Genomic DNA, 23957 nt, shown 5'->3' with positions numbered 1-23957 from the left:
TGTGTGTGTGTGTGTGTGTGTGTGTGTGTGTGTGTGTGTGTGTGTGTGTGTGTGTGTGTGTGTTTTCATTAACACTGGCTGTTGCTGAGTTTGGGAATTATAGATAATTTAATTTTCTTCTATTCTATTAGTTTCTCCAGTTTTTTACAATAACAGATACGTGTTAGGTGAAACAAAAAGTTGGTGTGATGGATGTGATTCACTGTAGTGAGCATCAGCTCTCCTCTGGCTTGCCTCCTCTTGCACGGAGGCTGGGAGGCCTAAGTCCACTTCCCAGCTCCCCTCCAGATAGGGATCTGCATGCAAATTACATTCTGCCCATCTGGCTTCAACAGTCTGAGATATTAATGGTGGTTGTGAAACGGAATTTTCTTAGGCTGCTGGTACTGGCAAACATAGTTGTGGAGATGCTGGGAGTTTTCCGAGGCATTTCTGGGTTCAGTTCCCAGCTTCACAGGTGATAAGCGGCAAGGTAAGCACACCAGGAGACTAAGTGCCAGTATCTAGTGAGTGGGCAGAGGCAGGCGGGGAGATCCCAGGTCCCCGTACTGCAGCTCCACCCTCCTCCCTGGGCAGGCCACATGTGTAGTAAGCATTGCTCAGAAAGTTCTTGAGGCCCCAGCCCAGGGCCTGCTCTCCAAGTCCTTTAAATGATTTTCTGAGAAACAAATTCTAAGTTTAAGTCCTTGTACGTTTAAAATAGCTACTGTGGTTCTGTTTGCTGCAACTAAAGCTGACTCACACATCCAAGATCTTAAATGAGTTTAAAACAACATGATTACCTCAATGACTTCTGACCCACTATCCTTCAACTAAGTAAAAACCTTTTTAAAAAGTAATAAATTTTTTTTAGATTGCCAACATGACTTGTTTATGCATTTGTGAATATCTATGTAAATGAGGTCTATTCTGAACAAACGAAATGTCATGAGGCCTATTCAGAAAGTGGATTCTGCTTCTTTGGACAGTCAGTACTGTAGGATAAAGCATTCCACAATTTCAAGCTAATCTCAGTGAGAAAACACTTCAATATGATTTCTCATCAAATATATAATAAAGTGCTTCAGAGGAGTGCGCCTTACAGTTAAACCCCTAGTCCAAAAAAATCAGTGACTTCAGTACAGGTTTTCTCCTTATAGATTCTCCTCACTTTAAACTTATGTATTACATACATTTTTTTCTTACTTGAATTAATGCAAAGAAGAGTTTGCTGAAACGTAAAACCAAGTAAAAAGAAACATTTAAAACAAGTATTTTCAAAGATGAACAAATAAATCCAGCAAACTGTTAAGCCACATTCATTTGAATATTAATATGTGATTAGTAAAGTTCCACATTTCTCAATATATATTCAAAATGTGTATTCACTATATACTGTGCTAACACTGAAAAAGGTTTATTAATTCATTCAACAGGCATTTACTGAGCATTTATTCTGATAGGGTAGGTAGACAGACAGATACGAGCAAGAGAGATTTAGCCCCAGTTAGAAAGCCCTTTGCTACAGCTCCTACTTGGGTCAAGACCCTGTGCTGCTGCCCAACAGAAATCCAGGTTTACACATACCCCTAAGGGATGAGTTTACATGCCCCAAAACCAAGGGGATGTGTTTACACATGCCCCTAAATCAAAGGGATATGTTTACACACGCTCCTAAATCAATGAAATGCATTGCTAAATGCCAGAGGACTGGGCACCTCAGGAAGTGAAAGAGGGATAAAAGAAGGGAGAGGGGGAGGCAGTTCTACCCATAGAAATAAAAGCCTTCATGTAATGCAGGGCGGGGCTGCCTCCCTCCCTTGGGTCAGCCTGATCCATGTCTTGGAGTGCACTTTGTTTTACTAATAAATTTCTGGCTGTCTTATTCTGGACAAAATTCTGTCTCTTGGCTGAATTCATTCCTTCAAGAAGATGAAGAGCCTATGTTCAGCCTCATTTCCTGGTAACTATTCTATAGGTTCAGCAGTGAAAATCACAAACACGGTTAAAGCTCATTGGGTAAAAGGTTACATACAGGTATTAACAGAACAGAATGGTAAGGGTTCTGCAGAAGTATATGACAAGAGCACTAACAAACAAATTGCAAAAAATAAACTAAATAGACTAAAACAAAGTGTATTTATTAGACTAAATAAATTAGGTCATGGACTAAAATAAATTAGGTCAAAGTAGAAAATATTATATTCTAGACTACACAGTACACAGCCATATTGGAGTAAGATAGAATTACCAATTAACTATTTAAAAATAAATGACCATGGAGTCCACTTTCATCCTTAGAAGTCCATAATACTATAATTTCTTAAATGTACCTCCTGAGCCAGTATGAATATCTGCTTATATGTGTGTAAAATATCCCTGAAAGAACTTGCAAAAAGCTAACAAGGGTTTTGTCCATGAAGAGAAACAGCGGTAGGACAGGAGACAAGGTAGAGAGGGGCTTTACACATACACATTTCATATAGAAAGTTTTCATTTTTAATCATATGAATATTATCTATTCAAAAATGAATAAATGTACACCACATATAGCACAAATTTTGTCAGAAAATTCAAAGGCAATATAAAATGAAAGTTATCTGAACTTTGATGTAGAAGTCGATAAGCAAACACACACAAAGGGCCATCGCAAAGGTACTAAGAAGACACAAAACAGAATCGGTTACCTTCCTGTCACAGGTTTTAGGGCTACCAGCAGTGTTCTGTTTGAGAAAGCCAGCTGTTGTCGACCAGCGTGTGGGATTTTTTCGTGAAGGCTCTTCAGAGGAAAAATTACTATCACTGACAGAAGTTGAGAGGCCAATTAAAGCTGGGTCACTGCTCCGTCGGACATGAAGAGGCATATCTACAAATACAAAAAAGTGTTGTGTTGGTTTTGTGTTGTTTTGCTTCTTTAAAGATAACTAATGTCTGAAAACTACATGTTAGGAAAAAGGTAGTTAAATCCCTAAGATTAAAAACTAGAATAACAATTTCAGGTGACAGTGGGTCAGCATGCTAAACAGAAATTCCATTAGTTCCTTTAAAACACTTCATGGCAAAAGAAAGGTGGCCTGTATGGAACGACCTGCTCTGAAGTAAGACTGCCTGAGCGTGTATTTGTGCATCATTGTACATTGTCTGTGTGCCCCTGGGCTAGCCGCTTAACTATCCTCTGTCTCTAGTCCATTCGTACACACATAGCAATAAAACAGTACTTCTTTCATAAGAATACTGTGAGGACTAAATCAGATAAAATGCTTAAAATAGTGTCTGACACACACTGCTATCATAATACTGCTATTACCATCCTAATATTTCTAAATAAAATAATATTCTAAAATATAAATAAATCTAAGCCATGAAACAAATTTCATTCAACTTTTAATCACATCGGCTGGATTAAAAATACAGAATCTAAACAATGTTTGGCTAGGCTATTAAAGAATTCTATTGAATCCATTTTTCCTTTGTTCAATAAAGTATTATGAAAAAGTGTAAAACAAACATATTTCATATCCTTAAGATAACAAAAATCTTGAAAGTAATAATACACTAATAAGCTGGTAGTATTTGGCATATACTCACATATAAAATTACATAAAAGACAGTGTTTTGGTAACTGTAATCACATAAATGAGGAGTTTGTTTGCAATTGCTGTAACAAAATCAATAACAAACTCAGGCTAACATTTCTATCAGTAGCACTGAGAACATTTTGGCAAATACAATCATTGTTCCAGTAGAGAAGAAACAGAGAAGAATAAAAACACATGAGTCTGTAACAGATCACAACCAAAAGCCCCCCACTCATCAACTGGGCAAAACCACTCACAAACATTAGACAAAAAAGGTAGATTAAATTATGTTTAGAGTAATCTGTTTTCAAAAATTAGGATGCAAGTTATTTATTAAAAGGCTCTAAAAACAGCTTTAATGGTACAGTAAACTCATCATTTATGGGAAACATTTCTGAAACACTAATGCATTGGTCAAAGATGTGGACTCATATAGATCCTTGAAATGCGAAAGACAGACTATGTACATTGAATGTTATAATCAAATCATTGTCAAGCCAATAGTCTCAAAGATGTTAAAGCAAATTAGAAATGATGAGAAGCATATAAATCATAATCATATGGCATTTAACATTTGTTTCTACATCATGAGGATTTAATAACAATAATAAAGCCTGAGTAACATTATCAGAGGGAAAAAATATGCTGAATATTTAATATTATTAGTGGTTATTTTAATTTGCTAGGGAAAACACACACATGAAAATTACCAAAGAATAATTTCCAGTTTTTAAGTATATGTAGGAACTTGTGACAGCCCTTACTACTTATAATCTGCACCAAAAAATAAAACACACCAAGAACTATATAGTCACTCTCAACGTAAGTTCACAAAAATATACATCTAAGAATCTACGTGTGTTAATACTACAATGCTCTTACTGGAAAAGAAGTTTTCTCCCAATTAGCAAAATTGTTCCCAAATTAACCAAATTCAAAATAAAGCACAAAATGAGGAAGGGGAGAATAAAATACTTCTGGGCAATTATAATACTGCTTCTTGGATACGGGTTCTGTTACTTTCCAAATTATAGGGCTGTTAATTATCTAGTTCTTAAAGAACTCTCCTCCCCTCCCCTCTCTCTCCCTCTCTCTCTCTCTCTCTCTCTCAGTCTAAAAGAAGCACTACTCACAAAGAAGATTTTTTTTAATTGTACCCACAATAATAACATAACTATATAAAAGTACATTTGAACCCCAAAATAAATTCAGGGACTATATAATTGCACTGAATTTCCTTAGACACAATAAAACGACTTACTCTACTTGTTTCTGAAATTTTTCCCAGCAGAAATAAACTGTATAAATGATTCAGATTAGGGAAATAATTAAGACCATAATCTTCTGAAGGAATGTGATCATTGTGGTAATCTGTCTGTAGGACACAGACAAAAATAATTAGATTTTACCTTTCTGTATCTGTGACTCTCAAAACTGTCGATGCAGGAAAGAAAGGGGATGAGAGAGTAGATGGGTCACAGTGGGGCCTGCAGACCCTGTGGGTTGTCCCTTCTGAGTAGGTGCTGGGCCAGGGGACCAGGCAGCATTTACTGTGCAAACAGCAGTGCGAAGCATGCCCCAGGAAACGTGCTATTAGGCAGCCCTTTCTGTGAGTTCCACACACAGGAAACTTTTTGTGTTCATTTTAGTGATATCTATAAAAGAAGTTAATATAAATAGAGGCTGGATCGTTCATGTGTACCACCTTATCACCAAGTACCCCCAAGCAATTTCTGGATCCATGTTTACATCTGTGTCCACTGTCAAACTCAGGAAGGCATCCAAGATTTGATTACCAGGTTAATGAAAAAAAGAACAAAATTCAATTTAAAAAGTAAACTATGTGTTCTTCAAAAAAATGCCAAATGGCATCATAACGACCTTGAAATCAAGGTTTCCTTGTAGTGTGATGTGCTAAAAGAGCTGAGTTTTCACAGTGCTGCATAACTAGGTCCAAACGGCAAGACCCGTGCCATGTGGCCAGAACTTGACAAATGAGAGTTTCTCAAAGGTTAGCTGCCATATGGAATGGAAGCTTTTCATTCTTTGTTATATTAAAATCTACTTCTCTGTGTCACACTCTGAATGGATCTTTAACCCATGAAAAATTCTGTAACATTAGTTATTTAGAATATATTAGTAATTGGGTATGCCGATGTTCCAAATGTTGATATATTTCTTCATTTCAGTAAATCACATATATGGCCATCATTACCAAATTTATCAGAAAAGTCATTAAGTATTGGGAAGTTGTCATGCTTGCGGTGGACTATACATTTTCCAAAATCTAATTTTCACTAGAAAGCTTAAAGCTTATCTTTGGCTACAAATACTGTCAGTCATTTGCCATGCAGCGACAGGCTCACTTCATTCGTTTTCTAGAAACTGTTCAAAACACCAAAGGCTGAATAGCCAGTTTCTCTGTCCATCTTTCCAATAAAAACGGCATTTCAATTAAAAAAAAAAAAAGGCTACTTCAGCTTACAAGTCAAACCATCACATAAAAGTTTTCCTCAAGACAACCACTGATCTTCAATAGGTAGGAGTACTTTCTGCCTATCTCCCATTTGTCACACAAAATTTTAAATTGTGTACTCAATGGTCAGGATTTAAGAAAAGCAATCATTTTTGCTGCTTCATCAAGGACAGCAGATAAAAATGGCTGTTTAAAAAATAAAAACTGTGAGTATGTTGGGAGAAGAATACATTTGGTACCACTGTCTTGATTTGTAACAAAGGGCCTGCATTTTAGCCGTCAGTGCCTGGGCATCACTGATGCAGATGTCAATGCAGTGAAAAACACACTACATATTTTAGTAAATCCATGGGAAAAAATTGTGTCCAGTCTCCTTGAAATGGCCTTAGTGACTCCCAAGGACCCACAGACCACACAAGAAGAACCACTGGGCTAGACTTGCAATCCTGGTAAGTCGGCTCACCACCTCTCCAGGCCTCAGTTTATAATCTATAAAACCAGAGGCTGCACTAATGGAGGCAGAAGAGCTTTTTCATGCGAAAATGTGTGTGGTTCCACATAAGTTCATATACTCCTACACCAGTGATCACTCGCCAAACCTCGTCCCAGCAGCACTTACAACAATTTATGAAAAAGATACTAAAATAATAAATAAGAGCCTTGCAAAGCCTTAGCAACCATTATCAGGTGCCTCCCAAAAAGTGAAAGTACTACAAGCAACACAGGAGAAGGAAAACACACAAGAGCTATAGGTATGGGGCAGAAGGAGCCACAAATGGCATGAGGCCTTTTGACACGTTGACCCTGATTTTAAAGAACGAGATTACCATAAACATCGGGCCTTCTCAACAAAACGAACCATGAAACACAACTACCTGGTACACCTGACAGGTTTCCCACCTTTCACCGTCCTGAGGAAACATAAAGAATGTGAATCAGCCTTGGCCTCGGAGGAATCAAATGTGAATATAGCCTTTTCCTCTGATTTGTTCATGTTTCTGGGGCCCATAGCAGATTTCAGCATTACTAATAATCCGATGTAGTTTGTGTTCCTTACAGTAACTGAAAATAACAGGGGCTTCTCACTTAAGGCACTTTGGTCATTATTATTGCAATTCCTCATCCTCAATTTTAAGAAAATTGATGCATTTAAAAACATGATGGTAAAACTTTCTCGCCCCGTCATCTTCTGATTTATTTAATACACAGATTTTCAAAGCATCTCCTCTGAAATATTAAAAACAAAATTCAAAGATGGCGAGCTTCAATAATTAAGCTGCTGGCTGAGCCACACAGGCACTGGTGCGATGTCACTGGGACTAGGACGATGGTGGAGACTGTTTGATGTGTGCATTCCTTTGAAGAGCAGATAAAACAGCAATAAACCCTCATCACAAGATTTCAAACTCTCTGTGGCACTAGTGCACTGTAAATATTGATTTGCTTCTCTAGGTAGGGTGCCTTCTCAATAAGTGGAAAATGGCAAATATAATAACGAATTAGAGCAAATACTAAAAAGGCAGATATATACATTTTTAACTGTTAAATATCCCACCCCTACTCCTAATAAGCCCTCCCACTGCATCTCTTCTTTCATTCTTCTAGTAATTTCTAAATTATTTAACCACTCAAGGCAATGCATAAACCTTTTCCAAGAAGACAAGCATACACCATCAAGATGTTGAATCAAATCTAAAAATAATATGCAGTTACACATGTTCTATTAGGACTTATGATGCAAACAGCATAATTACTCTTCATGCAAAATGAAGACCATCTCCCCAATCTTCGGGGCAATTACCTATTTCCCAAAGACACATCTCACAGTGAGGAGAACCAAGTCATTAACTTATGCCATGAGATAAAAACCTGTCCTCAGGATCGCAAAATTGACCTTCTAATATATGTTGCCCTTTTTTATAAAGGTACTTAACCAGGATATTTCATTTACTGAGGGAAAATCCTTTGAAGAAATCTGTGGAAGGCAAAGCAGGAAATAAGTTTTAAAAAACAACGAATGACTCAGACAGAAGGATATGAGTTTTATCACCCTGTTATTAACTATGTTTTATATACAAGCAATACTAAATAAAGAATACTAAGTTGGAAGTTGCCTTAGAGAGAAACTAAAATATCTCGTTTACAGATAGATGCGTGCACTGAGGGTCCGGTAGACCATTTACAGGGCTGGGTCACAGCTCACAATGCTCCCTGTGACCCAGCTGTTCCTGAGATGCTTGCTAATTGCCTCCCTGCCCTGTAGAATTTGGATGTGACAACACTGCTGTCCAGCAAGAACTAAAATGTGTCAAATCCACAACGGCTTACACTTCACTAGAGATAACAGGTGATTTTCTTGGGAAGGTTGAGTTTCAAATACATTTCTAGAGAGAACAGGATGCCTTCAATGGTTCCACTGAATCTTCAACACTTAAAAGGAGGGAAAAGGAAGTCAAGGGGGAAAATACACATGCAGTATTCTAAGGTCATATGAATGTTTCCAAAGAAAACCCAAAACTTTTCTAAGGCATATTAAATTTGTAGTAGTCTCATTCTGAAACTGAAAATATAACCACCCTGATCAAAAGCCCTCCAAATACTCATGAGTACAAGGAAAAGTGGGGAAATCTGAATAAGATTGGTGAGTCTAGTATCAATATTAATATTGTTGTTGTGATAGAACATTACTCTTTTTCAAAAATCTTACCACTGAGGGAAATATAAAAGGAATATCTGTAGTATTTCTTACAACTCCATGTAATTCTACAGTTAAAAAAAAAAAAAAGCCCTCCCAAGAGTTAACGGAAAATCCCAGGTGAGAAATCAATGTCAAGACCTGCAGCAATCAGGACTTAGAGTGTTATTAAGCTTTTTCCTCTAACAGTCTTCTCATGACCTAGGCTTGGCCGCTACACACATAGTGTGTCCCCTGCGGATTAGCCTCTCTGATGGCTCCCTTAACATGTCCCACAGTAGGACAACTCCACGCCTGAGCAATGCTGGTAATAGGCTGGCTAGCATCGCCCTGCATCCCACCCACACCCATCGCTATACTGTGTCCTCTGCCCCAAGAGTTCTCCTCAAATAGCACCAACTCCTCAAATTCATCACCTCCAATATTAGTGTTCCAGTAGCAAACACTGGCTGATTCAGAAAGGGGTATTTGAGATAAGTTTAATGGCAGAACTGTTTACAAATACATGGCAGAATTATGGAAAAGCAGCACGGGATAAAGTCCCCAAGAGGCCTTCCACCCCCCAAACACGGGGAGCTGTGGCTTTCTCTGCAGAGACACAGGTCCCAGCAAACCACAGCGAGGCACAGAGGGAGCCCAGGGATGAGGCCAGTCTCTGCTCTCTACCCACTCCCCATCGATGCCCTGCGGGTGCATCCCCAGGCCCAGCCCAGGCAGAAGCCAGAGAACATGGAGCCTGGCTGATAACAAAGGACAGCTTGGCCCTGACCACATGGGCAGAATGGACAGTGGCTAAGGTATATAAGAAATAGGCTTCAGAGGTGGAAAGCCTTTCACTTTTATCTCTCTGTCTCCTGGAGCAGAGGGTAGGGCCAGGCCTGAGGCAATTATGTAAATGACCACCTGGTTATAAAAATATGCTTTAGCTACTGAATCCTGTACATAAAAATTTAGTGTCCCCAAATTCTCTGCTAAGATAGCTGCAGCTCATGGGAAATGGCCAGTTATGTCAGAATCCTGAGCCCCTGCCCCACCCCACCCTCACCTCCACCAGGGCCCAGCAGAGCGAGCTCCTGAGCTCCTTTCACTAACGTTGGCCCGTTTTTGTTTGGCCTGTTAAAGTCTGGCCGCTTCAATCAACAAACATTTGGTAAGCACCTACTAGACACTCTATGCTAGAGATTTTTTTTAAAAATGTCTATGGGGCTAAGGGTCTTTTGAGAATCTCTCATTGTCAAAAAAAAAAAAATCCATCCAAATGAATATTACTCAAAAGGTGACAAATACTGTAACAGACAACCACCTGCCCAGTGTTTGTTGTTGTTGTTGTTGTTGTTGTTGTTGTTGTTGTTGTTGTTGTTGTTATGGGGTTTTTTTAACATTAGTGAAAGAAAGAAGGTGAAGGTAAGAAGATTAATAAATACAAGGTGCCCAGATGAAAATAACCACAGATGGGTAAAACAAACTATCAAAACAGCTGGCACTAGAGAATACTGTGGAAAAACTCTTCTCGTTTGCTTTGTACTTTCAGAAAAACACCTTAGTAAGCAATGAATGAGGGGACTGAAGTTGAGAACAGGAGAATGTGAACTCTAAAGAAACAACTAACAGATAAAGACAGAGCCTGCGGGAGCCCTTAGGAGCATGTGAGCAGGCAAGAGCTAGCTATTTTCCTTAAAAAATGAACACAATTTGGAGATGAATAAAAACAGAAAAATGGGCTTGTGGGTGAGGGGGTCTATATCATTGTCATTGATAATGTTTCTCCTCACAGGTGTGTGTTGAGCCGTGCATGTGCTACCTGTCCATTTCCACACAGCCAAGAGCCCCAACTAGAGCGTTAAGATCCCCAAGGGGACAGGCTGCATCTGTCTTCCTCACTGTCTGACCTTCAAGGCCCACAGCAGTACCTGGAAGAGTAAATACAGTTGATTCGCGTTATCCACCATAGTCACGCTCTATAAAGTCGCTGCAAACCCTGAATCAGCAAACACTGAACCACGGCTCCAGGAGGAATTGCAGTGTAGGTTACAGCCTCTCTCTGGTCACAATGTTTGCATCAACCCATCAATACATAACTGTGTTTATACGTGTTTCTGTTTAAAGACACTTTATTTAAGAGAGATTGTTGATTCGTTAACATTAAACTCATAGCCAGCAGGACCGAAGCTCATGCCTGAATGACGCTTATCCAACATGTATATTTTCTCCATAAGACACATCACAGACTTGCTGTGCTTAAGAGCATGAAACAGCATTTTATGTTCAGGGTTCATTTTAAACAGCAAAATCACTCCCCCACAAAAAGCACAAAAATGAGAAAAACATGGCACCAAGTAGACCATGAAACCATGAAAAGGACACTTGTTTACAGTATGAGGGCTGAAACAAGAAGCAGAGCGTTTCTCGTTCAACCTCAACAAGGTACAGGCACACTGGTGATTCAATAATATTTGCAGGAATCTCCGCAAATGGTGAGGTTCAACTGTACCTTCCTCAACAGATATTTGTTGAATAACGGACTCATAAATCTTTGAAAGAGAAACCCCACGTCTTCAGATACTGTTCTGCTGCTTTTTTTTTCTTTCTTAATAAACAGTGTTTTCTTTCTTAATAAAGGAGAACTGGCGGCTTGATCTCTCTATATTTAACCCACTATTATTATTTAGCTGCCGCCCCGCTAGTCCACTAACACAGCTTTGACGAAGAGAGCCATAAACTTCCCCCTTGAACAGCAGGTATTTTTGAGCATCGGGTCTCCGGGGATCGCCCATGTGCAGCACAGACCTGGCCTCTGCCCTGGGGAGTCTGCAGGCGGTGGGGAGGCAGGCCCATTACCCAGCCCTTACATTGATGGTGGTGCTGCAGCAGAAGCACAGAGCACTCACTGCCAGGCACTTAGGAGGGCACCTTCCTCAGCATCGCAAAGACCTCCTGAGGAAGGGAACAGCTCAATTTCCCGATTGTCCTTTCATACTCTGCGTCTCCTCTCTTAGAAAGCCTCTGACCACCTCTGTGTGGACAAGGTGCTCCTTTTACAGCCTGCCTGCTCCTATCATTGCATTTCCCACACAGTCACTGTAAGTTTTAGGATCTGCCTCCCATTAACACAATCCTAGGCACTTTTCATTGTCATGTACTCAGACCAAGGAAGTAAGACATCAAAACTGAAGTTTTTTTGTTTGTTTGTTTGTTTTTTAGCTGAGCCATCCTGCCACCTGTTGGCAGCTCAGCAGCTGCTCAGCTCGGGCCGGGAATCGAACCGCTGTTGCTCAGAGCTCACACTCTTGAGCGAGCTCTTAACCAACTGAGCCACTCGGCCAGCCCAAAGCTTAAGTTTTTGATGTTTGTGTTTGTTTTTGCTTGGGGGTGGTGATGGTGATGTTTGGCCAGTGGGATGGGGAGAAAAGAAAGAGAACATGCAGGCAGAGAAAACTGCAGGGGCAAAGACCATTCATTCTAGAGAATGAATGGGAATGCAAGAAATTCAGTATGGCTCAAGTGTAGACTTAAAGATGTGACTGGAGAAAGATAGAGCAAGGGAGGTAGGCCTGGGTGAGCCAACAATGGGTCTTTGTAAGGCAGGGATTCTCAAACTTTCACATGTACCCAATACACCAGGGGGTTTTGGTAAGATGATTTGGATGGTCTTAGGTCACAAAGACTTGAAATTCTGCATGTCTGATGATGTCCCAGTGACAATCATGCTGCTGCTCTGACCACCACATATTAAGTCTCTAATAGCAAGATTATGCTGTGCAAAAAATTTCTTTAGCTGTGCTAAAAACAAAAAATTTTGGGCTTCTTATTTCATGGACTCTGATCAGCTCAATTTATTCTTTCCCTCCAATCTTGGCCCCATCCAATTCATCCTCTAGAAAATACCTGGAACACCTTTTATAAACCACAAATCATATGTGGTGACTTAGAATTCTTGGTTGGTCTGGTTCCATCAGAGAACATCAGATTCAGCCCTGAAACACCCTCTGTGGTCTGAGCAACACCTCTCCACCTTGTGCTCAGGTGCAGCTGGAATGATCTGAATGACCAGAAGGCCAGGGACTCCCCAGGCCTTTTCAGTCCCTCTTCCCCACCCGAAGGTCAACCTGGAGGGGACTGCCTTCTCCAAGAAGTCCAAGAGGTTCAGACAGCAAGACACCTCGCACCTTATGTTAATTTCACTGGTTAGAGCTGGTATGTACTCTCCAGTCTGTTTCCATCATTAATTTTCGAGATTCCAACCCTAGTTCCCAGCCCAGTAAATAGTACTTAGGAAATGTTTGTTCAAGTGTTGTTGCATAAATTAAAAAAACAACTATCCATTTATCTCTATCCTTTCACATTGATTGTCTCAAGTATTATAAGGAGAATCTTATCAGCAAAGAAACAATTACAGATATTCGATGGCCAGAGGAGCTTTAAAAATAGATATTTCTGCTGGGAAAAGCTCAAAGAATTGCCGCTTCACATAACTCTCAGGACAGGAATCACAACAACATCATTTTTTTTTTTACTATTAACTTTGTACTATTGTCCTTCACGCAGTATTTACTCTCCTATGAGAATATTTGAGTACAAGCACATCTAAATTAATTCTTCACATATAATTTTATAGATGTATCGATATCAAATCCCTCATATCACTTTCACTTTACCAATTTAGTTGAACAATCATGTAATTAAATTTTGAAATTATCAACTTCATCTCACAAGTAATTTGTGTTTCAAAACTGATTACTGATGCGTTGAAGACATTCTCTAAATGCGCAATGTCCTCCTCTGACATCTGTCTTCAATATTTTATTAGAGATTCAAGTACCTCAGTAACTGTCAAGTTAACTTTTGATAAGCATTATTCTCCAATTCCTTTATTATTATATCCTTTATTCCATAGTACTATACAAAAGTTTAACATTTTCTACCAACTGGGAACTGGCGATTCACTAATTTCATTAGCCAATTTTCTATTATTTAAGGATGTACACATGAAGGTCATCTGCTTTACTAGACTTTATAATTATTTCACTAGCACATTAACCATCATCAACTATTTCAAAATGGCAAGCCTTTCCTTAACTCTCAGATGTTAAACTTATACTAGAGTCTCTACACTTCATTTTGCCCATATACAGACTTTTCATCTTGAACTTGAATCTTCATGGTACTAAAAGCTATATGAGAATGACTTAAAACTCATTCATTCAAGAAAAGTATCTACTGAGCACCATTATGTGCTAGACTCTCTTCTAGTTGCTAACAGTTAATGATCCTCAAGGATTTTACCTTCAGGTGATGAGAGAAAGACAATGGATACGTTCATAGAGACCGTGCCTGTGGTGATCAGCGCTATGAAGAAATATAAAGCGCAGCAGAGAATCAGGGCTGCTTCAAGTTGCAAAAATGCTAGTTTATACTGCGGCAGTATGACAGAAGCACTTCAAAAGCATTCAAAAAGCTCATTATCCACTTGTCTGTCTTGAGTGTTCCAGTTTCAAATTAATGCCTTACCACAGAGCCAGCCCTGTACATACTGGCTATTAATAAAGCCATTTGGCACCAACTGGTTGCTCCGAGGCGGCAATAAGACTTCATGGTTCTGAAACATATGGCTGCATGTCTGTTTATATTACCTTCGAAGTGCAGAGATAGTTCATAGCTCATCTAATCTAGTCATTCTTCTCCTTAAGGAGAGAGTAATAGACAAGTGAGCACATCCTGATATTTATAATAAATCAATTAAGTCTATAATCACTAACATTAAGCATTTACTATGGACCATGCATGTGCTAAGAACCTTAACACATTAATTGATCAGTCTCAGAATAAGGTTACAAAATATATGATTATTTTCATTTTACATGTAGGGAAACAGATGTTTCAGGTTTAAGATATCCTGACTAAAGTTAACCTGTTGGTAAGTGGTGAAGACAAAGTCCAGGCCTCAATAGTCAGGCCCCAGAAACATGCTCTTCTCCAGTGAGCGTGGAATCCTCGGACACCAAGAACTTAAGATATGGACTCTGACTTACCTGCAACTTTCTCACGAATATCTACCATCTTGGTCATCTCACCACAAGAGAGCAATAAATGCGCATTAGCTGAACTGACACTGAACCTCAGAGATGGAAGAAAAGTCACCGTCACTCACAATTACTCATTCGATGCTTGGATCTTTACTGTTATTTTCCACAGGTAAAATGAAAGGTCATGAAAAAAATTTAAGACTGAGATACGGTAAGTTCCCTTTAGCTAAGACTGGCAAACAAATGAGGCTTTTAACTTCATCATAATTTATTTTATTATTAAGGAATTTGGGGGAAGGAGTGGAGAGAGGCACACTGAAGGGAGGAGGAATCTCGCAGAATGAGTGTATATAACTAAATGCTTCATACTCCATATTTATTTGGATTAACAGAAATGTGTTGAGTATAGGGTTAAATCCATATTTTCAGACAACATGACGCTTTGATCTTGTGAAATAGGCTATATTTTCACCAAAAGGGTCTTTTCAGTCAAATACTTAGTCAGTTATGATAATAATGCCTGTCACTTACTAAGCACTAAATAAGAGCCAATTCTTTCTCACCTACATCTCTCCTATATTTGACCTTAACAAAAGGTCAGAAACCCAGCTCAGTGCTTAAAATCTTCCCATCCTCACCTTGCACTTGTGCCTACACCATTTGAATTACATCAGTGGTTCTAACTCTTCAGTGGTCATTAAAATAATGTTTTAAAATGCTAGTTCCCAGGCCCCCACCCAGAAATATTGAAAGATGGGTCTAGGATGAGACTTAGGTATTATTTTTACAAGCTATCCAGGCAATTTGAAAGTGCAGCCAAGACTGGGAATCACTGCTCTAGACTGGAGAACATTGCATATCAGTCCTAAGAGGTCCTATCAAAAATGCAATTCTGATTCAGTAGGTCTGGGGTGGGGCCTGAGATTCTGTATTCTAACAAGTCCCCAGGCAATGCCTTGGAGTAGCAAGGCCCCTATCTGTGCTGTCTAGCACAGTAGCCACTAGCCACACTGGCCATTTAAATTCAGTTCCTAAGTCACCTCTGCCTCATTTCAAGGACTCGGCAGCTACGCACATATCTGAAATTTTTTATGCATTAAACAATTTTATAGGATGCTGAATTTAGCTAAACAAAAATATAATTAAATATTCATTAATTTTACATTCTCAGTTTTATTAACTTTTAATCACTAAGGAAGGATACAATCTGAGGCAGTTCTACTGCTTTCATTTAAACTTTAATTTGAAAATGTTATATAGAGAGAATAGTTTTTCAGTTTATCAGATATAAAGTAAATAACCAGCATTTTCTAAGATCTCACTGGATTGTTTTATGTAATATTTCAATGTTTATATTTGCACATTTTTGGAATCATAACACATGTCCACAAATCCCCAAAAAAGTAAACAAGTATTTACATACGAGTTTTTTTATTAATGTGCTATATTTGGAACTAATCCGCTGTGACAATTCAAATTCTACTGTAAATCTGTATATAAAATATAAAATTCCATTAATAATCAAGGGGGGGAAATCCTTTTTATTAAGAAAACCAAACAATTAGCTGCTTTTTTAATTGAGGAGTTAAAGCACTTTTATATAAACCATTTCTAATATTTAAGAAGCATTTTTACAACTAGAAAGCCAAGAACTTTACCCATAACTCTGACAGCCTGACAACCAAGCAAACAGAATTCAACCTAATACTGGTTTCCTAGGCAACAAGCAACCAGTAGGAAAAAAAATAAAAAGAAAAAAAAGCACTGCACCATTTCCAGTAGGCTTGCAAAATACATTTTAATTGTCAAAATGTCACAAAGACAACAATATTGAAAATCATTTCATTGAAAATGATTCAAAGTAGAATGTCATTTTCATTATGGCAAACGAGGTGTGGAAAAACAGAAAAATTAGATTCCCTTCCTTTGCTCTGAATTAAGTAGGGGTGGTAATCAATCTTGTTTGATTTTATAAAATTTATCTACATTAGTATAAATTTCTAATATGCCTCCTTAGTTTTCTCTGCAAATATAACTATACATTGACTGAACATACAAAAGAAACAAGTCACCCAGGCTGATGGGGAGAGGAGGGAGTGTACAGGATCAAGTGTGTCCCTGGGCATTCTCTGTTACAGGGACAAACTCATATGCGCTTAGGTCTTCATTCAAACAGTAAACCACACATTTCAAAGCACAGATTAAAGCAGCACTGGGCTTTCCACATTCTCATGTGGCTTCAGTTTCCTCATCTATAACAACAAGGGCTTCGATTCAATCTAAAAGGCCTTTCTGTCTCTAACAGCTTTTGATTTTTTGAAATAAAGTATTAGAAGGGCTGTTGTGTCTAGAAACAGTGCTTATAAAACAAATACTATACTCTACGTGATTTTAAACTTTTTTTCTTTATAGGACCTAAACTTTGACAGTTAACCTTTAGAAAATATTATTGGAAATGTCCTACTACATGGCTATTAAAATGTCTACATTTTACATCAGTTTTTGTGACTGTGATGGCATTTGTTCGTATATCTATGTCAGGAACATTTACTTGGATTAACAGAAACATGTTGGATGTCCTAAATCTACACTTTCACACAATGTGTCAATGCAGTCTTGTGAAACAGTCTGTATTTTTCACCAAAATAGTCTTTCCAGTCAAATGATTCATCAATTTGGGAACTTAGGTTGAATTGATTAAGTAATTCAGGCAGAACTATCAATTTAGTAGCTGCAGGCAAATATCACTGCAGTGCTTTTCTGATAATTCACCTCAATGAATGATAAATTAAGGGAGTGAATAGCAAAATGGGTCTTCCGAGAAAGAATGTGTTTGCTATTTTTTCTTCCTATCTTGTCTATCCCACAAAGCAAGATTAATATATTATAATTCATTCCACAGCGCCAATCATCTGCCATTGACACTAACTGGATCCGTCTTGCCATCATGAATCAGGTGCTCCCCTGGCGCTGCCTTGGGTATCTGGCTGCACTGGTATGCGCCCCTCTTTTTCATGCATATTTGTTCTGATATAATAACCATTATAATACAAGACAAGCAAGTTACAGCGGAAAAGGTTGATAACTCAAAAGCAAATTCCATAAAACAGTAGCATATATGTTAGTGAATACCTTAATGCAAATTAATTTCAATTCACTTATATTTGCCTTTCTTTTTGCTTTTCATTCTCTAGATTCTCGTACTATTTAATATTCAAAACACTGGATGTCAATACGCTTCCACAGAAATAAGCACTTTCATACATGAGATAAGATCAGCTCAAAGAAAACTTAAGCAATATAGCCATTAAAAGAAAAAGGAAAGAGTAAATCTTAAAAGAACTTCATGGTTAGATGGACTAAAATTATGCGTATGGCTGTCAGGAGTCTGACAAAGCTTGTGTTTGGTCAGGAAATTTGATAAAGAAGGAAATGTTTAAAGATTGATCTTGCTTTCCTTTCCACGTTACCTGCCAGGAAGCAAATCCAAAGCTTTGTGACACTGAACACTGTGATAGATCGTACAGAGACAGATTAAACAGAGACAAATTTTCTTTTCCTTTTTCTTAGTTTTCAACTCCAACTTACATTTTCCTTTTTCAAATTCTCTATTTTTATTTCCTAATTATTGTTCTTATTGTTATTTTAGAGATCAACAAAGATCCAACTTCTAGATAACCAAAGCACATATATTACATTATTAGGTCTGCACAGTGTCCACTATGTATTTAAACAAATGATAGCAAGCTTTAAAGTATCCAAATTAACAGAATATATACAAGTAATTTTTTCAAACGTGTCTGAAACATAATAGTGCTCAAACAGTATATGTTAACTTGGAATTTACAAGTTAATTTATAAATTTATAAATTAATTGGATTTATTTATTTCAAGCAACAATCTTCCAATTATGCAGTGCACATTTCACAACAGGCCTGGGAATGAACAATGGTCTTCCTTTATGAGAAAAAATAATAATAATATCAAATCTTTCAAACCATTGGATTTCAAAAAATCTCACTTGCTCTAAAGCAAATTAAGGGTTAAAATTATCATGACATGGAGGCTCTTTATGAGGGATTAAACAATAGATTTGACAAACCTCACTCTTTTTGTGCTTATATTTCTAAAACGAGAAAATATCAATTCCTATTGGAAAGAAATAGTATTGAGAATCTTCATAAATCAAGCATAAGATTCATTAAGAATATATTGGCTATCAGAGGGCTGTCGCACTGTCAAAACACATTTACTGAATGAAAATATCACAAATAAACATTAAATAATTATATGTGACAGGTTAGTCACTAGAAAAGGCAAACAAGAAAAGAACCCTTCCTTTACTTCTCATCAGGTTAAAATTTCAGATGGCTGATGTGTACCAAAGCATACGGTCCACTATGCTACTGCATATCCTGGAAGGGGTAATCACCAAAAGAGTTTGGGAACATAAAAAATCACGACTTGTATTTATCTTCATCATTTCACACACCTATTGGTATAGACTCTCAAGAAAGATATGAGAATAAAAAACCAAGTGGGAGGGAGGTTATACATATTTTTAATAAAATCACAGTCAAAACTTTTTCTTCCCTTACCTCCTTTACCCAATCCAGTCAGCACCCTCCCTCCATTGGATTTGTCCTTTAAACTGCTCCAAGTGCCTCACAAACAGAACTGTCTGTGGTAACTACCTATCATATTTGCCTTATTCCACTGTTTTTAATCAATTCAAAAAAATGTGACTTGTCTGTTCTTCACGCAGGATTTCTAAAGCTGGCTCATATCATCTCATGAGAATAGATGAACTTTTCAGGAATTTTTAAGAGTGGGTTGTTAAGTCATCAAAAATTAAATTATAGGGCCAGACGAGTGGCGCATTGGCTAAGAGCTGGCTTGGGATGCCAGAGGGCCCCGGTTCGGATCCTACATATGAGGGCCAGTGACACTGTCTCCTACAGCTAAGATGCTGAACAACAGCTCAACCTGGAGCTGGCTGGGCTGCTGTGAGTCGCCAGCGATGGCGTAGGCTGCAGCCCCTGTGGCAGTGGGTTGCCATGGGCTACTATGTGTGACCAGCAGCCGGCGTGAGCGGCCAGCAGCCTCTGTGAACGGCCGTCCAAAAGCCGGCGACTGATCTGCCTCGCCCCAGAAGAGCGCAATGATGGTGCCAACTTGGGCCAGTGAAGCAACGTCCTCCACAACTAGACTGAAGAACAAAAGGACAGCAACTTGTCTGTTCCCCTTCTCCCAATTCCCCAGCGCTGTTCCCATCCCCCAATTCCCCAATAAAAATCTTTAAAAAAAAAAAAAACTAAATTATATAAACTTACAAGTACATAAATGATATTAAAAACAAAGATAATACTCAAAACACTTCACTTTCCAATTATTTTACTACATTTTATTAGCATCTATGCTCATGATGAATGTAGCTACTATAGGCATCTGTGTGGTGGAAACACCATATAAGGGTGTGCTATCATGGATCTCTTACCAACTTTTTGTTCAGTGACAGTCATGACATTGGTAACTTGAAATTGGCCATGATGAGACTATTTACACCATGGAAATGGGCAAGTATTACAAACCAGGTCTTTTCTGGTTTTCAGAGATTTGGTTGTTAGACATTTACCAGTATCCCAGTAGATCTAGAGAACCCAGACAAATTCCCTCTTCTCCTGGAGTTACCAAAGGTATAAGGCATGAGAGGACCATGTAAGTCTATGGAAACAGGAAAGGCCTACCAGAGCCACGCTTACTTATGCTGAGGGGATACATCAAAGTTAGCCCGGGGCAGTGAGGACAGCGAAGAAGCTTTACCACGTAAGGGAACACACAGTGCTGAGCTCGGCAGGCCTGAGACCCACACAAGCAATTCATCCAAGGGAGCTACCTATGGGATGAGGCTGAAAAGACAGACACAAGATAGCTCTTGTAAACCTTAACAAACACACGAATATTCTTTGCTGTATGGAGAAATATGGGGAATCTACTGAAAGTTTTTAAGCACTGGGGAGAGCAGGAAGAGAAGTGGATTTTCAACAATCATTCTTGTTTCACTGCAGAATGGACTGAAGGGTTGCCCCACAGAGGATGCAGGGAGACCAGCCAGAAGACAGGTCTGGCAGCTCCACAATTTCCTGATAATACAGCACTATTAGCAAAAACTTTTTGAGCAGGCAGCAGAATAGCACTTTTATTCATTTATCATTTAAACACTGCTCAACTCTACTAATAAAAACATTATTAAACTCATACAAGAAATGGTAAATTTTTAAATGAGATAATAAAGATGTATGCGAAGTTCTAATATTGTTCCCACACTTCAATGACTGTGCATCCCATGCCCGAGACCACCAGTGATGCCAGCCCCAGAAGGTGAAATGTAGGATGCAAAGTCAGAGGACTGTGGGAGCTGGAGCCAGACATCACTCAGGGACAAGCGAGCTCGTCCTAAGACAGAGCACACTAAGAAAAACCTCTCCACAACTCGGGAATGCTGGCTACGACCAGATTCCCAGGCACTGGGCCTACTCAAGACATCACAATGATTTAGCACAATTTTCAGGCCATAGAATTTCACTAGAGGCAAATATAAAACGTTGAGCTCACTAAGTAAGATGCCATTTCTAATTTATTACTTGAACAAAAACAAAACAAAAACCTTAAACCATTAGCTGCCAGTCATACAAGTGCCCTGAGTTCCTCTGAAGGACCCCCTACAATACCAGCACAGAAGTGGCTCTGTGTCCTGGCATCCTCTTGAAGGCCAAGCAGGGGAGCCCATCAATGCTTCTGACACCCACCCACTGTAAGACCTCATCAGCTGCACAGTCACAGTACCCACAGAAACATCAGTCTCATCGTTACCTAAAAAGTTCATCGGAGTCCAAATAACGGAAAATTGGAATTGGCATGGAGAACGCATTTTGATCAGTGCCCTGAGAAGGATTCACCTCTCAAATAATCAAGAATAGACTCACTACACTTTCACACATCACTTTGAAAACTGAAATTAGGGCCCAGGGTGTTCTTGATTTTAACTTACTTTTTAAGCTTAGCAAAATAAAACCAATGTACCCAAATAGAGGCCTTTCCCACTAACAGGCGCTGTTAAAGAAATGACTCATTCCAGATGTGGAGCAGGAAATATGTAAGAGGAGCATGGGATGCACTGCCATGGAAGAAAGCAAGGATGCCATTATCAAAAGCACTCAGGAGCCAATTTAGAGACTACAAATATGGACAATCTGAGTATCGATAAGAATAATTCAATAAATTGGAACAATAACTATATGTTAATGTTTATGAGTTCATAATGACACTTGTGTTTGTTTGAAGGGGGTGAGGGGTAGAAGAAACCAGGAGGATGTTAAACTAGAAAAGCAACTCATTATTCTGAAAACTAGTAAAGAAACAGATGGGATTTTGTCTTTCCTGCACAAGGGGTACCTCAGGGTAACAAACTAGTTGACAAGGAAAATTTTCTCTTCACAGAAATATTCCAGCTGATAAATGAAAGACAGACTATCAGCATGTTGCAAAAATAAAAAACAATGGATCTAGGCAATAATCACCAATGCTGCCAATATAACAAAATGAGAAACAACCAGTCTTTACGCATTTTCTGATGGAACCATACAGCACTATCTAGACATACTATTGTCAAAAATTCAAACCAGAATCAAATCAAGACTCTACATCTTGTAACTCCCAGGTTATAAGAAACACAGGGAATATAAGAACTAGATACCACCAGGATGGTTTCAGAAAAAGCCAGACAGGAAAACAAACCAAACTTAAATTAATAAACTGCAGTGTGTGTTACAGAGGTAGAACCTACAGACCAACAAGAGACATACCAATCAAATACAATGTATGGATTTTCTTTGGGTCCTAATTTAAACAAGCCAAATACAAAAACACATTTACAAAACAGTAATTTTAATAAAAATATTACAGAGACTTAAGGAAGTATTGTCTTTTCTGAAACAGCATGGGAGTATATAATTTTTTTTATCTTTTAGGAATATATACTGAAATGTTTTCAGAAGAAATTATATAAGGTGTGGAATTTACTTCAAAATAATCCCTTTTGGTAGAATACAGATGAAGCAATACTGGCCATAAATTGATAATTGTTAGACTTAAGATGTGGGTATACAGTTTCATTATACTATTCTCTTTAGTCTTGTATATGTCTGAAAAGTTCTATAACTAAAAACTTAACAAAAGACAAATGATCTTGCAAAGTAGAAAACTATAAGGCCAAGTGAAAAATATGCAGTGTAATGATACTAAATATTAGTCTTTTTCCCCCAATTATAGTTAAAAAAAGGAAAGCTGCCTGAAGTTGCATATTCATCATGAGTCCTATAATATTTTCTGTGCTACAGTTGAATAAATCTCTTTAGAATAGGCTGTGCTGACTTTATGTAATATTCATTCAGAAGAAGTTCAGTTTCTGAAAAGATTTGCTAAGTCAAGCTTCCTAAAATGCTGTTTCTCACAAAGTAAATGACTTTTAAGACGCAACATGAAATTGAACATGATTTGTCAGTCTAGATGTGGCCTGCACCCTATTTACTCAGATACACCTTGGCTTTGAAAAGGTTAAGTAACAAATACTGTCATAGTCTCATTTCTTCCATTTTTCAGAAAGATAAAGCACATTTCATCATAATCAAGTAATAGATATATAAAGCAGCTGTATTTTACCCATACATACCTAGATCTTTTTGAAAAATAATTCAAAGAGCAATCAAGTGTTACATGATAAGTGATGGTAAAGAAATGTGAAAACTATTCTTATATTATTTTGATGCCCTTAAAGTATACTAGTATACTTTATTATACTATATTATACTCAAAAGATAATATTTATAAATAAAATTAGTAGAGGACTTGACAGAGAAAAACAAAATTTTCAAATATGAGTAGCAAAAAACTAGAAGCTTGAAACCCATAGGACTTAAAAGCAAATTATAAAAAGCAGTCAGATGTAGGTAGAGAGACTTCACTATTAAACTCATCTAATAATTCCCTAAAAGTGTGTGTGTGTGTGTGTGTGTGTGTGTGTGTGTGTGTGTGTGTGTGTGTGTGGTGCGGGGAGGTACTTATTTCAAGGACAAAGTTTATGAAAGTAAATCAAGAAAACTCTAAAATAATATAACATTTCACTTATTTAGAAACATATTAATCAT

The 23957-nt window shown here is 38.1% G+C and overlaps 1 protein-coding gene across 1 annotated transcript in view; it reads right to left on the bottom strand.

Moving 5' to 3' along the window:
• The window catches only part of PARD3 (par-3 family cell polarity regulator), a 611228-nt gene that overhangs the window by 377655 nt on the left and 209616 nt on the right, over positions 1-23957 (bottom strand). The window contains exon 6 of the mRNA XM_019652604.1: positions 2667-2845. Coding sequence (XP_019508149.1) covers positions 2667-2845 — 179 coding nt within the window. The remainder of the gene's footprint in view (positions 1-2666; positions 2846-23957) is intronic.

Source organism: Hipposideros armiger, unplaced genomic scaffold (assembly GCF_001890085.2).
Source record: "Hipposideros armiger isolate ML-2016 unplaced genomic scaffold, ASM189008v1 scaffold_183, whole genome shotgun sequence".
Taxonomy (NCBI): Eukaryota; Metazoa; Chordata; class Mammalia; order Chiroptera; family Hipposideridae; genus Hipposideros; species Hipposideros armiger.
Note: the sequence above shows the minus strand (reverse complement) of the source record. Positions and strands in the feature narration are given on the sequence as shown.